Raw genomic sequence first — 18,231 nt, 5'->3', positions numbered from 1 at the left:
ATTTTTTTATTAAAACTTAGAGAAAAAGGGAGAGAAAGAGAAAGTGGAACATCGATCAGCTGCCTCCTGTACGCTCCACATTGGGGATTGAGCCCACAATCTGGGTATTGAACCAGCACCCTTTTGGTGCATGGGATGATACCCAATCAACTGAACCACACTGGCCAGGGCTGTTTTACTTTAAAATTAGTTTCAGTGTAGGGAATCATACATAGTCCCACAACCCAGGTGGCAGCCAAAGCCAGCCTGGGAAGACTATCCATTCCTCAGCTCACCAGAGCAGAGAGGAGGAAGGGGAGAGGGAGGAGAAGAAGGATGAAGAGGAGGAAGAAGAGAGGGGAAAGGAGAAAGAGGAAAAGGTGGGGGAGAAAGATGTGGAGGATGAGGAAGAGAGGAGGAGAAGAGGAAGGAGGGAGAAGAAGAGGAAGAAGAGGAGGAGGGCAAAGAGGGGGAGAGCTCTCTAAAACAGTGTTCTTCCCTGGGGAGAAAAGAATCCTAGTACCTGGTCTTTCCATATTTTTCTCCAGAGTCCTTGAAACCATGCTCTCAGAATGACAACCTTACCAGGTACTACTGGGCCTTCCTCAAACCCTTATGAGGTAGGTAACATCAGGAGGTAGGCACCACCATACCTATATTATGAATGGAGACACTGAGGCTTACAAGTCATACTATGAGGGAGTGGAGAGCAGGGCTTTGAACCAGCCTACCAACCTCACATCCAGCCTGTTGAACCACTGCCATGCTCCCATTCCCACACAGAGGTCAAGTTCAGTGTGTTTCAGACGTTCAGGTGATGGAGTGACAACAGTCAAGGTCACCCAAACCTAATGAGAAGCCACTCATTGGGGACTCAGTGGGTCTGACCCACTGAGTGGGAGCCTGGGAAGATGAATGGGCCTGCCTAGAGCAGGGCGCTGGTCAGAGTCCCTTCCATAGTTGAGCCCACAGCAGGCCAGGCTGTCCTTCTTTGGCACCTTCCAGCTCTTAAGAGCAGACCTAGTTTCTGGTGTCTCCTCATTTTTCCTCCCCTTCCACCATCTTATTTTGGACATGCTCTCTGTCTGATCTTGATTTTTACCTCTTTTGGGAACCTATATCCAATCTTATACCACGGCGGTGGCAGAGTAGAGTCTGAGATAAAAATGAAACTTTAAAAGTATCATTGCAAGGCTGCAGCTCTTCTACACTGAGGAATGCTGCAGAGTCACAGGTAAAAAAGACAGTGCTTAACAGGACAGCCAAAAGCAGTCCCTCTACAAAAACGTCTTGGTTTCTTTACCTGCAACTTTATCCCGAATAAGTTTTGCAGACTCGACTTCACCAATACTGCTGAACAGACTTCGCAACTCATCCTGGGTCATGTTCTGAGGGAGGTAGTTGACTATTAAATTTGTTCTCCCGATGTCATCCCTGCAGTCTTCGGCCATGTGGTCTTCATAACCATTAGACATTGTATTTTTTAAAAATCTGCAGGGGAAAAAAAAAATCAAGTAAATTCCTAATGTTCATATTGCAGAATGTGAAACAAAACTAATGACTGCATTAGCACTTAGTTTTCTCTTCAACATATGTCCACACAAAAACCTGCACATGGATGTTTACAGCAGCCCCCAAACTGGGAGAAACCACGATGCCCTTCAGTAGGTAAATGGAGAAAAAAACATCTACACAAGGGAGTATTATTCAGGAATAAAAAGAAATGAGCTATGAAGCCATAGAGACATGGAGGAACCTTAAATGCACACCGCTAAGTGAAAGAAAACAGCTTGAAAGGCTACATATTATATGATTCCAATTATACAACACTGTGGAAAAGGTAAAACAATGGAGACAATAAAAAGATGAGAGGTTGCTGGAATTTTGGGAGAGGGATGAATAGACGAAGCACAGAGGATATTTTAGGGCAGTGAAGCTATTCTGTGTGATACTATAATGGTGGATACATGTCTTTCTACATTTGTCCAAACCCATGGAATGTACACCACCAAGAGGGAACCCTAAAGCAATTACGGGCTTCAGATAATATGTATCAGTAATGGTTCATACTAATGTGAGATGCTAATAATAGGGGAAACTTTGTGTTCAAGGAGAGGTATATGGAAACTCACTTTGTACTTTCTTTGCAATCTTTCTGTAAACCTAAAACTACTCTAAAAAAGTCTGTTAAAACAAAACAATTCCAAGTTCAACCATTTCCACTTACTAAGAGGGCTTCAAAAAAGACACATACAATTTCAGCACCCATCATTTAAGTTCCATATACAATGTGCAACATTAGTCCAATCTCCCAGCATTTCTTTTACTTATTTGCAAATGTTCTGTTCCCTGCTCTTTATAAAGTAGTTTGGCATCAAAAGCCAAAAAAAGAGATTAGAAAGTTAGACTTCATAAGGTTCAAAACTTTGCATGCCAAAAGGCATCAGAAACAGACAAGCAGGAGACTGGGAGAAAATACAGCTGACCTTAACACAGAATTGAAAGCATGCAGGCTTTGGAATGCCTTTAGTGGACCCACATAGTTCAAATCTGTTGTTCATAGGTCAACTGCACTTTTTTAAAAATATACTTTATTGATTTTTTTACAGAGAGGAAGGGATAGGGATAGAGAGTTAGAAATATCGATGAGAGAGAAACATCGATCAGCTGCCTCCTACACACCCCCTACTGGGGATGTGCCCACAACCAAGGTACATGCCCTTGACTGGAATTGAACCTGGGACCCTTCAGTCCGCAGGCCAATACTCTACCCACTGAGCCAAACCGGTCAGGGCCAACTGCATTTTTATAAGGTAGATTTAAAAAAAAAAAAAAGAATATATACATATTTATTGATTTCAGAGAGGGAGGGAGAGGGAGAGATAGAAACATCAACGATGAGAAAGAATCATTGATTGGCTGCCTCCTGCACGCCACCTACTGGGGATCGAGCCTGCAACCCAGGCATGTGTCCTTGGCTGGAATCGAACCTGGGACCCTTTAGTCTCCAGGCTTAAGCTCTATCTACTGAGCCAAACCAGCTAGGGCTATAAGGTGGATTTTTGATTACACAGGGCAGGGGTCCTCAAACTTTTTAAACAGGGGGCCAGTTCACTGTCCCTCAGACCGTTGGAGGGCCGGACTATAGTTTAAAAAAAAACTATGAACAAATTCCTATGCACACTGCACATATCTTATTTTGAAGTAAAAAAACAAAACGGGAACAAATACAATATTTGTATTTGCATGTGGCCTGCGGGCCATAGTTTGAGGACCCCTAACATAGGGTATCAGCACCTTTAATCCCCATGTTGTTCAAGGGTCAACTGTATTTGCTACCTATTATATTACTTAGATTGGTGGTTCTCACCTGGGTGATTCTGCCCCCAGGGGATATTGGGCAATGTCTGGAGACAATTCTGATTATCACAACTGGGGGGTGGGGTGTGTGTGTGCACGTGCCACTGGCATTTAGTGGGCAGAGGCCAGGGATGCTGCTGAACATTCCACAAGGCACAGGACAGTCCCTACCAAGATCTATCCAGCCCCCAAATGTCAATACTGCCGTGGCTGAGAAAAGTCCATTTAGAACATCTACAAATTAATTAAAAAATATATATATATATATCACTAACAGACAAGTGATCAAAGGATATTAACTGCAACTAATAGATGCCAGCAATTCAAATGGCTAGGAAACTATGGAAAGAAGCTCAAGTTCGAGAATAATGAAGGAGATGTGAAATAAGAGATGCTACCTTTTGCTTGTTAGAGGGAATAAATCCAGTTTAAAGATAAAGGGGAAATACCCTTATAGACTGTTGATATGAGTGTGACATGGTACCACCTTTTTTTTTTTTTTTTTAAATATATTTTATTGATTTTTTACAGAGAGGAAGGGAGAGGGATAGAGAGTTAGAAACATCGATGAGAGAGAAACATCGATCAGCCGCCTCCTGCACATCTCCTACTGGGGATGTGCCCGCAACCCAGGTACATGCCCTTGACCGGAATCGAACCCGGGACCCTTCAGTCCGCAGGCCGACGCTCTATCCACTGAGCCAAACCGGTTTCGGCGGTACCACCTTTTTAAAGGATAACTTGGTAGTGCCTACCAAGATTTTTTATGTGAATACTACCCTCCAACTCAGAACTGTAGGAGTCTGTTCTAGGGAAATAAACACACATGTGTAGGGGAACATGCATAAGAACACATAACCCCCTGGCTGGTAAAAGTAAAATACTGAATATAATTTAAATATGCATTATTGGGGAATGGTTAGATAATACCAACAATCAGTAAAAAGCACAGGATACGTTTAATTATGAAAAACTCTACAAACCCGTTAAACTGTTTGTGAGCAGGAGACTTTGAGATCATTAGCTCAAAAGCAAACAAAAACATCTGCTGAAACCTGAACCAAAGTGCAAGGGTAAACTCTAAGAAATTAAAATACACTCTGAAAAAATTTTTTTTTAAAGATAAAGATAAAAAAACACACTTAAGTTTGCTCCAAATGGGATTCTAACATTTTTCTTCTTTCCTCTTTTTTCTTTATCACTCCCTCTCTTCATTCTTGTTTTGTGTTAGGCATCTACTCCTCTGCCTTCTCCTTCAGCCTGCCTTCATGGATGAACAATAATTACTCATTCTCATTATCCAGAGAGGTGTGGTGTATTTTCTACCCCTGGTAAAAGTTAACTTTCTAAAACAGTGGTCGGCAAACTATGACCTGGGGGCCAAATTTGACCCACTGCCTGTTTTTATAAATAAAGTTTTATTGGCACACAGCTACTCTAATTTGTTTATGTATTGTCTGGGCTGCTTTTGCCCTATAGCTACGTAGTTGAGTAATTGTGACAAAGCTGAAAATATTTACCATCTAGCTCTTTACAGAAAAAGTGTGCTGACCTCTATTCCAAAATGTAAAAACAGAACATTTCTAGGAGAAAATCTTTGTGACATTAGATGAGGCAAAGATTTCTTAGACACCACACCAAAAGCCCAATCCATATAAAAGAAATTGATAAACTGGATTGAAACTGGAAATTGATAAACTGGAAATTGAAACTAGATACTACCAAATGTTAAAACTTTTGCTCTGTGAAAAGACGCTGCTAGGAAAATTACAATCCATAGGCTGGAAGAAAATATTTGCAAATCACATATTTGCAAAAGTACTTGTATCTAGAACATATATTTTTTAAAACTGTCCAAACTTAACAACCCAATTTAAAAAATGGCAAAAGAAGATATATGGATGGCAAATAAACATGTGAAAAGATGCTCAATGTCATTAATTAGGGAAATGCAAATTAAAACCTCTCCGCATTTAGGGTGAGAATCGAGATACTATTACCCATTTAGAAAGGCTAAAACAAAATAAAACAAAAGCAAATTATCCCTGAAACTAATATAATATTGTACGTCAACTATCCTATCTAATAATAAAGAGAAACATGGTAATTGGCGTACAACCGCTACCCTTCCCATTGGCTAATCAGGGCAATATGCAAATTAACTGCCAGCCAAGATGGCGGCTGGCAGCCAGGCAGCTTGAAACTAACATGAGGCTTGCTTGCTTCAGTGACAGAGGACTCCAACGTTCCCCGCCTGCCGCTGCAGGCCTCTGAGCTGCAAGCAACTATGTAACAAACATAGAAGCTAAACAAAACCCCAGAAACCTGCCGGGCTTCAGCCAGCAGGATCGCAACATTGTAAGCAAAGGCCAGAAACCTACTTTCAGCAGCGGAGGCCTAAGAGCTGGAGCCAAGCCTCAAAGCTAAAGTTGGCCCAGAATAAAAAAAAGAAAAGAAGAAAAAAAGGAGCGGTTGGGAGCTTCAGTCACCCCCAGCCTGAAAACAGCCTTCAGCTCCTCATTCAGACTGGCCAGGCACCCCAGTGGGGACCCCCACCCTGAAGGATGTGTGACCAGCTGCAAACAGCCATCATCCCCTCACCCAGGCTGGCCAGGCACCCCAGTGGGGACCCCCACCCTGATCCAGGACACCCTTCAGGACAAACCAGCTGGCACCCACCCATGCACCAGGCCTCTACCCTATATAGTAAAAGGGTAATATGCCTCCCAGCACCGGGATCAGCGGAGCCGCAAGGCCTCCTGGCACCGGGATCAGCGTGACAGGGGGCAGCGCCCAAACGCCCTGATCGCCCTGTGGCTCTGTGTGTGACAGGGTGCGGGGCCCCAACCACCACCCCCCCCCCCCCCCGCCCCACGGGCCCTGCTCTGTGTGTGACGGGGTAGAGCCATAACCTCCCCATCGGCCCTGCCCTGAGTGTGAGAGTGGTGGCGCCCCAACCCCCTGATCGGCCCTGCTCTGTGGGTGATAGAGGGCGGCGCCCCAACCCCCTGATGGGCCCTGCTCTGTGCGTGACAGGGGGCTGCGCCCCAACCCCCTGATTGGCCCTGTCTGTGCGTGACAGGGTACAGAGCCCCAACCCCCCTGATGGGCCCTGCTCTGTGAGTGACAGGGGGAAATGCCCCAATCCCCTGATTGGCCCTGCTCTGTGCATGACAGGGGGTGGCGTCGCAACCTCCCCATCGACCCTGCCCTGAGTGTGACAGGGGGCGGTGCTCCAAACCCCCAATCGGCCCTACCCTGAGCATGACTGAGGGTGGCATCACAACTTCCCGATCGCCCTGCGCTGTGCATGACAGGGGGTGGTGCCCCAACTCCCCAATCGGCCCTGCTCTGAGCCCAACCAGGGGCTGCACCTAGGGATTGGGCCTGCCCTCTGCCACCCGGGAGCAGGCCTAAGCCAGCAGGTCGTTATCTCCGGAGGGGTCCCAGACTGCAAGAGGGCACAGGCCAGGCTGAGGGACCCGCCTCCCCCACGAGTGCACAAATTTTTGTGCACCGGGCCTCTAGTATTTTTAATAAAACACACACACACACAAAAGCAAGCAAACAACAAAACAGACAATATCAACTTCTGGTGAAGATGTGGAGAAACCAAAACTTTCATACATTGCTGGTGGAAATGTAAAAATGCTACAGCCACTTTGGAAAACAGACTAGCAGTTCCTATTCCTAATCTTCATACAAGAGAAATGAAAGTGATCTATATATATATAAAAAGCCAGTGACTGGACCGCTGGAATGACCAGAATGACCAGTCGGTTGCTATGATGCCCACTGTGGCCAGCGAACCGGCAGGATCCGGGGTTGGGGCTTCCGGCCAACCTCCCAAGGCCCGCGCCCCCCCCCCCCCCCCCCGCTGGCCCTACCTCTGATCCCCCCTCACCCCAATAGGGGGTAGGGCCAGCTGGTCAACCTCATGCAGCCCCTTCCCCTGACCAGCCCCCCACCATCCTGATCAGCCTGCAGCCCCTCCCCCCTGGCCAGCTCCTGATGGCCCCCCCACCCCAATAGGGGGTGGGGCCAGCCAACCTCCTGCAGTCCCTCCTCCTGGCCGCCCCGCCCCCAATGGGCCCCTACTGCCCCAATAGGGTACAGGGCCAGCTGGCCAACCTCCTGCAGCCCCTCCTCCCACCTGGCCCCATCCCCGATGGGCCCCCACCACCCTGATCGGCCTGCGGCCCCTTCCCACAGCCAGACTCCCCACTCCCATCAGGGGCAGGGCCGGTTGGCCAACCATCCATGGCCCCTCCTTGAGGCTGCTGGCCCCCAATCGCCCCCCCCCCCCCCCCAATCAGGAGCAGGGCCCACTGGCCAACCTCCCGCCATATCCTCCTCCTGACAGGCCCAGCACCGATTCGCCCCGATTTGGGCTGGTCTGGCTGGACCCTACCCGTGCACGAATTTGTGCACTGGGCCTCTAGTGTTCATATAAACACCTATACACAAGTGTTTATAGCAGCTTTATTCATAACCACCAAAAACTGGAACCCAAATGTCCTTCAAGCTGTTAGTGGATAAACTACCACACAATGGAATACTGCTCAGCAATAAAAAGGTGCTACTAATTCATGCAACTTGTATGTATCTCAAAAACATTTTGCTGAGTGTTTTTGCTGTACGATTTTGAGACACGTACATGATTTCATTCTGGAAAAGGCAAAATCAGGGTGTTAGATCAGTGGCTGCCAGGGGCAGAAAGCAGAAGAAGAGCTGACTACACAGGGGGAACACTGAGGAATAAGTATTTTTGATCCACAGTTGGAAATCCACGTATACGTAGGGCCCACTTTAGTTACAGGAGGATTTGATTGCACAAGTGGTTGGTACACCCGACCCCCTCATTGTCAACTGTGTTTCTGTTTCTTGGATGACGGAACTTTTTAAAAAATATATATTTTATTGATTTTTTTATAGAGAGGAAGGGAGAGGGATAGAGAGTTACAAACATCGATGAGAGAGACACATCGATCAGCTGCCTCCTGCACACTCCCATTGGGGATGTGCCCACAACCAAGGTACATGCCCTTGACCAGAATTGAACCTGGGACCCTTCAGCCCGCAGGCCGACGCTTTATCCTCTGAGCCAAACCGGTCAGGGCAAGATGACGGAACTTTTTGATATCTTGATCATGGTGGTAGTCACTTGACTCTACATTTGTCAAAACTCAAAAAACTACACCAAAGAGAGTGAATTAAAAATAAAATTTCAAGGTTTAAAAAGTGCATCTTCTGCCCTGCTTGGTTTGGCTTAGTAGATAGAGAGTTGGCCTGTGGACTGAAGGGTCCTTGGTTCGATTCCAGTCAAGGGCACATGCCCGGGTTGCAGGCTCGATCCCCAGTAGTGGGCATGCAGGAGGCAGCCAATTAATGAGTCTCTCTCATCATGGATGTTTCTATCTTGCTCCCCTCTCCCTTCCCCTCTGAAATAGATTAAAAATACATAAATAAATAAATAAATAAATATATATATGTAAGTAAATCCCCACTGTGTGTGTTTTATTAAAATATAAATAAATAAATATAAATAAATAAATTTATATATATAAAAAATATATAAATTTATATATAAATATATAAAAATGAAATATATATATATATATAAAAGCGCACTCTGCTTTGCAGCCCTGTTCCCCAGCATGCTAGCTCTTTCTGATGCCCAGTTGGGACTGAGCAGCTCCCACCAGGCCTAGTTCTTGGTCAGTTGGCAACAAGGTAGACAGTAAAATCCCAAGAGTACAATTCAGGGGTGGGCAAACTTTTGACTCGAGGGCCACAATGGGTTCTTAAACTGGACCGGAGGGCCGGAACAAAAGCATGGATGGAGTGTTTGTGTGAACTAATATAAATTCAAAGTAAACATCATTACATAAAAGGGTATGGTCTTTTTTTTTTTTTAGTTTTATTCATTTCAAACGAGCCGGATCCGGCCCGCAGACCGTAGTTTGCCCACGGCTGGCACAATTCCTTAGTGCTTTGTGGCCACTCCATCCTGCTCTCTGGGTCCCTTCCCCTAACCTGTTCCAAACCAGCTTCTGTCCCCACAATCTCCAACCACAACCGGCCTTCATTTCAACCTGACAATCAATGACTTCCAAGTTGTGACCATCTCTGGCTGTCTCAGCTCACCTGACCCTGTCTCTTCTCACTTAGTGTGTCTCTCCATGCAGATGTCCTGGAGACCCCTCCAAGTCAGCACGTTCAGCCTCACCAAGCTAGCCCTTCCCCTCCATGGTGTCAACACTCACCGAGGCTCAGAGATTTCACTGCTTGTGGTCAGGCATCACACTGTTACAAAGTGGCAGAGTCAGGTCTCAAGCTTGTCACAGAGCAAGGATGAAACATAAGGCCCTTCATCTTGGGGCTGGCCTGTGGCTCCAGTCCTTACTTCCCTCATTAGCTTCTCCCCCAGGATATCACAGACCTTCATAGCCCCATGTCTCTATCATAGCTGCTCCCTTTGCAGATTGTATACCTCTCCATCATCTCCTCATTTATCTTTAAAAAAATCCCCCAGGACAATAGATTGCTCTTGTTCTGTACCCATACACCACTGGTGTAAACCTTTATCACTGCATGAATCACTGACTTATATTGTTTTTCACTTATATCATTGGTGAAAGTCTTGGGGGCCAGGCTACATCACTATCACCTAAGGATCGCCAAGCAAACCCAGGGTACTTAGCAAACTATAGGTCCATCACACAGGTACACACAGTAGCAGAGGTGGGACAGACACTGGGTCTCAATTCACCCAGGAATCATGTACATTTGGTGCATTCTTTTATATTAAAGAAGGGCAGTTGGCAATTGTCCTGAAAGCTTGTTAACACATTCAGTATCTTTTTTAGGATTATCAATAAGTACCGTCCTATCCCACAGCATCAAAGTCAATTGCAAGGAACAAAAAATAAATTTTGAGTTTATCAAAATGACTTCTGCTGACTTAAAAACATTTCCATAAACTGAATGTATCCAGAAGATGTTCTCTTGAGATAATCTGAGGGTTTTCAGCCCCATTGAGTATTTTAAACAGTCTTGGTTGTCTGTGTGACTTCAGCAATGTTGTTCACATCAGTAGTATACCTACTGCATGTATAAGGGAGAGATATGTATAGAAATGACATCAAAATATACATAGGTGGTACATACATAAAGCAGTAAGACTGGTTTCTGCTGGGTACCCCTTAGAATCTGTCTCATTTTATGGTTACAGAGCAGACTTTCTAAGCTACTTAAGAAGAAAACTAGAGCCGAAACCAGTTTGGCTCAGTGGATAGAGCATCGGCCTGCGGACTGAAGGGTCCCAGGTTCGATTCCGGTCGGGGGCATGTACCTGGGTTGCGGGCATATCCCCAGTGGGAGATGTGCAGGAGGCAGCTAATCGATGTTTCTCTCTCATCGATGTTTCTGGCTCTCTATCTCTCTCCCTTCCTCTCTGTAAAAAATCAATAAAAATATATTAAAAAAAAAAGAAGAAGAAGAAAACTAGAACAATCAAATATATCTGCAGGCTCAATCTCGATACTTCATATATCATGTAGAGAGACCTGGAATCAATTATTCCTGCTGTAAAATTCGGAGTTCTTCAGGGTAAAAGTCTTAGGAATATAAGGTCCCCCAGGAAATACTCTGGTGCCAGAAAAGGAAAAAAAAAAACCCCAAAACCCTGAATGTATCTCCTGCCCCAATTAAAACTGGTATGCGAGATAAAGGCTTAAGTGGACACAGTACATGTTTTCTTACTCTACTCTTCCCACAGCTCATAGAGGGGAAAGTCGCCTGGCTGGGGTGGCACCAGCTAAGTCATGGCAAATCTATATCTGCCAGGCTGAGATGCCTGGGACATAAGCAGATCAGGTGTAACGCTAACCTTCAAGTTCAGGCCATTACCAGGCCACCTCAGTACTGCAAAAGCCTCTTGACCAGTCAATCCATCCTTATCTCTTCCCTAGAAAAGCAATATTCCAAGATCACCTCGACTGTGCCTCTATCACCAGACCTTGGCATGCTTTTCCAGATTTATCTCCAAGCTCACCTTCTGAACCTCTGCCTGCCCAAACCAGTCCACTTGAGCTTCTGAACCTCCTTGTACTCTCCTTTCTTATTCACTCAGTCCTCTGGCTGCACTTGGAAACTCCTGCCAACAACTCTCTAATCACAAGTCACAGTTTGGACACCAATGCTTTCATCAAAACCTAAAACCAAAAAAAGGCAATCATTTCTTTCCACACTTTCTCAATACTGTCATGACCTGCTGCTTCAACTTTTCGTTGTTGAATTTCACACACTCTACTTTTCCTAGCTCAGGTTGTTAAGTTGTTGTTGTTTTGTGTGTGTTTTTTTAAATATATTTTTATTTCACAGAGTGAGGGAGAAGGAGAGATAGGAACACCAATAAGAGAGAATTATTGATCGGCTGCCTCCTGCACACCCGCTTCTGGGGATCGAGCCCACAACCTGGGCACGTGCCCTTGACTGGAATTGAAGCTGGACCCTTCAGTCCACAGGCTGATGCTCTATCCACTGAGCCAAACTGGGTAGGGCAGGTTCTAAGTTTCTTGAGGAGGCAAATTCTTCCACTTCTCCCCATTCCCTGTGACATTGGACAGTTATGCTTCATGTTTTCAGGCTATAAAAGTGTGATCATGAACTTGGCCAATATACCAGTACATGGAGGCTCTCTAGGTTGAGTGGGGATGGACAATGATCATCTAAGTGAATCCCCCCAACACCTAGGAACAAAGAGACTGTTTTCTGCTACCTTTGTTTCACTGTCTGTGTACCCATGCACACACACGCATTCTACCTGAGTGATTTGCTTTCCCTTTGATGTCCACATTCTAAACAGCTACTCCCGCTTTCTCTCTTTTCCTCTGTTCATCTACCGGTCACTCAGGCAGAGACCCGGAATCATTCATCTCTTGCTCATGTCCCACATCTAAATACCCACTGAGTTCTGTATCTTTTAGCTCCTAATCACATCTCAAACCCACCCCCTCTTTTTTTCCTATTACTACATTCCAGGGTCATATTACTACATTCCAGGGTCATATTCCCAATTTTCCTTATCGAAGGGAAAGGAATCACTTTCTCACTGGGTTGCTGACCTTCAGCATTATCCCCCTCCAACTCTTCCTCCTCTGTACAGATCTGACTCCCTTACCTTGTAGACTAAAACTGCCTAATAGCCACGCTGGCAGCTACAGGACAACACCCAAAGCCTCTGCACACCAGCCATGTGAGTTCTTTGGCCACTACTCACTTCACCTTTCTTGCCCCTGAAGTACCAGACCCCATGTGGTTCCCTGAACAAACCTAAATGTTTCCACCTCTGTACCCTTGCCAATACTGTTCCTGCATCCTGCAAAGACCTTCCCCAGATCTTTACCTGGATAATTCCTCCCCAGCACAAATTTACCTTCTTCAGGAAACACTCTGTCATTGGTTACAGTGTCCTCTTTGGTGCTTTCACAGCAACCATTTACAATCATCAATGCACTAACCAGAGTGGGCCAAAACGATCTACGCACAGGATATAACCACCACTGCTTCCCCAGAGCCTTGCTCAGGCCCTGGGACACAGCAGGGAGAGTTGGTTAAAGGAGGGAAGCAAGACTCAATTCCCTTCCTAGGCTGGCTTCCTCCCATCTTTCCCTGACCCAAAGCCAGAGGTCGGCCTGGCTGCTTCATATTGCCACCTAGGGGAGAAGACAGTAACTGCACCTCTCACCATTCACCATTTACTGGTAATTTGATTCAATATATTGAATGGATAGGGAGGACACAAACTAGGAACAGTTGATTCTGGCAGGCAGTCAGAGGCTTCAAGTGGTGAATGAGCTCTGGTCTGGGCCACACAGCAAGAGGAGAACAGCATTCCAGGCAGTGGGGCAACAGGCAGAGAGAGGGTTGGAGTTTGTGCAGGTGAAATCACAAAGGAAGGGTTAGAATATGCAAGATCTGGAATCCCAAACTTTAGCGTTTAAGCCACCTAAAGAGGTTTAAAAAATTAATTTTTTTTTATCTGCCCAAAGACTTTAAATCAGGAGTGACATCATCAGATCTGTGTTTACGACAACTTTTTTTTTTTAAATCCTCACCCAAGGATATTTTTCCATTGATTTTTAGAGAGAGTGGAAAAGGGAAAGACAGACAGAAATATCAATGTGAGAGAAACACAATGATTGGTTGTCTCCTGCATGAGCCCTGACCAGGGCCTGGGCTGGGGAGGAGCCTGCAACTGAGGTATGTGCCCTTGACCAGAATTGAACCCAAGACTCCACTGAGCCATACCGACTAGGGCTGTTTACGACAACTCTTGCTAGAGTGAGGAAAAAGGATAAAAAATGGGAGGCAGCCCTGGCCGGCATGGCTCAGTGGTTAGAGCATCAATCTGCGTGCCAAAGGGTCTCAGATTTGATTCCCAATCAAGGGCATGTACCTGGGTTGCATCCCTGGCCCCAGTTGGGACAGGTGCTGGAGGCAACTAATCAGTGTGTCTCTTTCACATCGATGTTTCTCTGTTTTTCTCCCTTCTTCCACTCTCTAAAAATCAATGGAAAAAAGATCCTTGGGTGAGGATTAACAAACAAACAAAATGGGAGGCAGGGATTAAGGGAAGCAACAAAGCAAGCATTAGGAAGATGCTATTTTCATAATTCTGCCCCGTCAAAACCAGTGTTTCAACATAAACATTTATGTCCACATTTTGAGATGTTCATATATTTCAGGATCTTGAAGTTGCAGAGTTTTATAATAGATCTCAGCATATGGCTTTGCACACAGAGATGCTCAATGGCAACTGAATGGAATTCCTCAGGGGTCTCCTGGACTTTTGAAATGATAAGAGCAGTAGAACCCTGTGGTTAAGAGCAATAAGGACTCTGAGTAAGAGGGTCTGAGTTCAAATCCTGCTCCAGCCACTTTATGGTGTGATGCTGGTCATATCAAGTGACCCATCGAAGCCTCAGTTTCTTTGTCCTTAAAATTAACATTGTAGCCCTAGCCAGTTTGGCTCGGTGGATAGAACATCGGCCTGCGGATCAAAGGGTCCCAGATTCTATTCCAGTCAAGGGCATGTACCTCGGTTGCATGCTCCTCTCCTGCCTGGGCCCTGGTTGGGGGCACGTTCAGGAGGCAACCAATCAGTGTGTTTCTCTCACATAGACATTTCTCTCTGTCTTTCCCTCTCTCTTCCACTCTCTCTAAAAATAAATGGAAAAATATCCTCGGGTGAGGACTAAAAATAATGAAACAAACAAATAAATAAAATAAAATGAACACTGTAACAGTACCTACCTCAAGGGCTAGAGATAAATGTCTGTTAAGTGTCAAGCATAAAATAAATCCTCAATAAAAACTGTTGACACTTTATAACATCAGTTATTCAGTGCCGGCCATTCACAGGCCATGCACAATGCTAGGGGCTTCCCACACTCTTAAATCTGCACAGCAATATTGCTGTCAATCCTAGTTTACATATAAGAAAATCTAAGGCCCCCCCACAGATGAGTTTGTTGAAGGTCTTTGGGGCCTTAGATCTCAAGGTGTCAGAGATAGGGCTGGAGGAATCTTTAGTGTAAGATTATTTAGTCCAGTGGCGGCTCTCACACGTGAGTGAGTGAATGAGTGAGTGTGAGTGTGTGTGTGTGTGTGTGTGTGTGTGTGTGAGAGAGAGAGAGAGAGAGAGAGAGAGAGAGAGAGAGAGAGACAGAAAGACAGATTTTTAGCAATGTGAGACATTTTTTATATTCACAAGGGGGGGTGTCCTCATCTAGTGGGTAGAGGCCAGGAATGCTATTCAACATTCTACAATGCACAGGACAGCCGAAACCAAGAATGATCAGGCCCAAAATGTTAGCAATGCCAAGGCTGAGAACCCTTCTCCCGTGTAATCATCCTCCCCATCTTCCCACTTCTGGAGCACTGGCCATCTGGATCCCACATGGACACTTTGGGTAAAGGGGTTCTACTCTCGCCCCTGCGGCAGCGCAAGCAGTTCTTCCCCACCTGCTGTGCACAGAGTAGGTTTTAAATGAGCCTCGCAGAAAGGACTCCAAAAAAGAAAGGAAGAGTATCCATCCCCCATTGTTCAACTGCCTGCAGTTTGTCTTTTCAACACACACACACACACACACACACACACACACACACACACACACACACACTTTACAAATCCAAATGTCCCCCGCCCCCTAAAGAGCCTTGTTAGAGATGGCGTTCAAAAAACATATACTTTCTAGGGCTCCCATTTGTACTGAAGGGTTTGCACACTTCTCAAAGGACCTCAGGTTAGCCGCGGTCATCTGACAACGACCACAAAAGAACCTGCGGGATTTCCAGGGACGGAGCCCGTGGGCCGTAACCTCTGGGTGCTGAAGGCGCTGACCCCACTACCTCGCCTCTGGCTTCGATCTCCTGCCCCCGGATCCCTGGCTTCCAAGACTGCCCAGGCCCGAGTCGTGGAGCCCGCCTGGCAGGCGCGTGCCCACGCTGGGTCCCCTTCGCCCGCTCCTCGCGGCGGCCGAGGAATCCGGTCCGGGGCCTGTCGCCCGCGCCCTCACCGGCCAGCACCCGCCCGCCAGCCGCGGACGCGCGCGTCTCCGACCGGCTCTGCGCGGCCTGGGCCTCGGCCGGTGCAGGCCCGCGGACGCCCGCGGCCCGGCGAGGCGAGCTCTGGCCTGCCGCGGCCTACCTAGTCCAGCACCACCGAAGGCCCCAGCCTCACCTGGACACGGGCGGGCGGGCCCAGGGCTGCTCCGAGGTGGGCGAGGGGCGGCGGCGCGGCGCTAACGGCTCCGCTCGGCCTCGCTAGCGGTGGCGGCGGCACCGGCAGCGGCTACGGCGACGGAGGCGGCGGCAGCTCCTCCTCGGCGCGCACGACTCGCTCCGGCCCGCGGCCCGGACACGCCCCCTCGGCGCGCGCACCCATTGGCCGGCGTTCGCCACGGCGCGCTTCTCATTGGCCAGTGTGGCTGTCGCGGCGTCCTGAGGCGCGCGGTGGAGGAGGGATTTCCGTCTGGCGCTGCCTACGAAGGGCTAGATGGCAGGTGAGACCCGGGTGGCCAGCGATGGCTGCGGTATGGTCCAGGTGGTGTCCGGATCACGGAGGCCAACTGAAGGCGGTGGTGGAAGAGCCATGCACCTTGTGGAGCGCATGTTGTGTGCCCGCCCCTGTCTGTCATGTCCCCGGCGTCCACCGCCCTATGAGGTAGGAACGGTCAGCGCGTCTGGGCTATGGGGACAGAACCCGTGTTCGAATCCTGGCCCCGACGTTTCCGCACTACGCGCGGTTGGACAAGGCCTGATGTCATCATCTCGATGGCCCTCAGTTTCCTTATCTGGTGTGGTGTGGAGGCGGGACATGGACGTGTCAGCATTTCAACAGTGTTGACTATTATAGCTCTTGGGTTCCAATTAGCTCAGCCCAACATTCATTCATTAGAATGTTATTGAGCATCTACTATATGCCAGGCACTGAATAGACAAAAATATCTGCCCTTACTGGGCTCACATTTTAGACCAGCGCTTTCCAGTAGAAATAAATGTAAGCAAGTTACAAATGTTGGCCACATGCATAATTTAAATTTTCTAGTAGCCATGTTAAAGGGAAAAAGTAAAATGAAACAAGTGATGTTAATTTTAATAATGTGTTTTATTTAACCCAATTTATGTCCAAAATGTTATTTTAACGTGTAACCGATATAAAAAGTTATGATGCCTGGCCACTGTGGTGCAGTGGTTAGAGCGTCAGCCTGCCCACCAAAGGATCGGGGGTTCGATTCCTGGTCAAGGGCACGTACCTGGGGTTGCAGGTTCATCCCCCGCCTCAGTCCGGGCGCATGCAGGAGGCCACCAATTGATGTGTCTTCTCTCGCATTGATTATTTCTTTCTCTCCCTCTTTCTTTCCTTCCCTTCTCTCTCTAAAAATTAATGGAAAAAATATTCTCAGGTAAGGATTAAAAAAAAGGTTATGAGATCTTTTACTTTTTTTTTCCCTTCACACATTCTTTGAACACTCACAGCCCATTTACAGTTGGATTGGCTACTTTTTAAGGGCTCAACAGCCACATGTTGCCAGTGCTACTGTGTTTGACCTTGCAGTGCTATATAGGGGAGGCAGAAAAGAAATCAAGGGGGTTCCACATCAAGGGGTGAAAAGTGGTAAAGAGAAAAATAAATTGGGGAAGGGCAGGGGAAATGTGGGGGTAGCAATTTGAAAGATAGTGGTCAGGATGGTTGAGAAGATGGCATTTGCACAAGGACTGGAAGGAGTTGAAAAGACTGAACAAAGAACTATGGTATTCATTGTTTAGTGCAGTGTTGGTCCAGTAGAACTTTCTATGCTGATGGGCATGTGTTTTATCAGCACGAATTTAGTAGCTACTAGCTCCATGTGGTTTTTGGGCATTTGACATGTAGCTGGTTACAAATTTTTGCCCTGACTGATTTGGCTCAGTGGACAGAGCATTGGCCTGCAGACTAAAAGGTCCCAGGTTCAATTCCGGTTAAGGGCATGTTAAAAAAAAAAAAGAACTGAATTTTTAATATATTTAATTTTTACTTAATTGAAATTTAAATAATCACAATAGGGCCAATGGCTTCCATAGCAGATGACATAGATTTATGAGAATGGTGGTAAGTGCTCTGAATTGAGAATGTACTGTGTGCTAAATGCTTTTGCAGGTTCTCCCGTATAATTCTTGAAACATCTCTGTGAGAAGGGAGCAATGATCATTGTCACCATGAAGAATGAAGTCCTTCATTTATTCATCTATACTTTATTGTTGGTATTAATAAACTATCTTTTAGAACAGTTTTAGATTTATGGAACTATTACAAAGAAAGTACAGAGCTACCATTTTCCCCAC

General features: G+C 46.6%; 1 protein-coding gene and 1 long non-coding RNA gene across 2 annotated transcripts in view; one reads left to right on the top strand and one right to left on the bottom strand.

The window, feature by feature from the left end:
• The window catches only part of ELAVL1 (ELAV like RNA binding protein 1), a 39,287-nt gene extending 23,066 nt beyond the window's left edge, over window positions 1-16,221 (bottom strand). Inside the window, exons 1-2 of the mRNA XM_036315375.1 lie at window positions 16,088-16,221; window positions 1,283-1,470 (exon numbers count right to left, since the gene is read on the bottom strand). Coding sequence (XP_036171268.1) covers window positions 1,283-1,454 — 172 coding nt within the window. The 5' untranslated portion in view covers window positions 1,455-1,470; window positions 16,088-16,221. The remainder of the gene's footprint in view (window positions 1-1,282; window positions 1,471-16,087) is intronic.
• Window positions 16,222-16,276: 55 nt separating this feature from the next.
• On the top strand, window positions 16,277-18,176 carry LOC118659204. The gene is made up of 2 exons (XR_004968471.1): window positions 16,277-16,570; window positions 18,047-18,176. It is a non-coding gene; the product is annotated as an uncharacterized LOC118659204 (long non-coding RNA).
• The last annotated feature ends 55 nt before the right edge of the window (window positions 18,177-18,231 follow it).

Source organism: Myotis myotis, unplaced genomic scaffold (genome assembly GCF_014108235.1).
Source record: "Myotis myotis isolate mMyoMyo1 unplaced genomic scaffold, mMyoMyo1.p scaffold_m19_p_6, whole genome shotgun sequence".
Classification (NCBI taxonomy): domain Eukaryota; kingdom Metazoa; phylum Chordata; class Mammalia; order Chiroptera; family Vespertilionidae; genus Myotis; species Myotis myotis.
The sequence above is the reverse complement of the archived record's forward strand: the minus strand, read 5'-3'. Positions and strand labels throughout refer to the sequence as shown.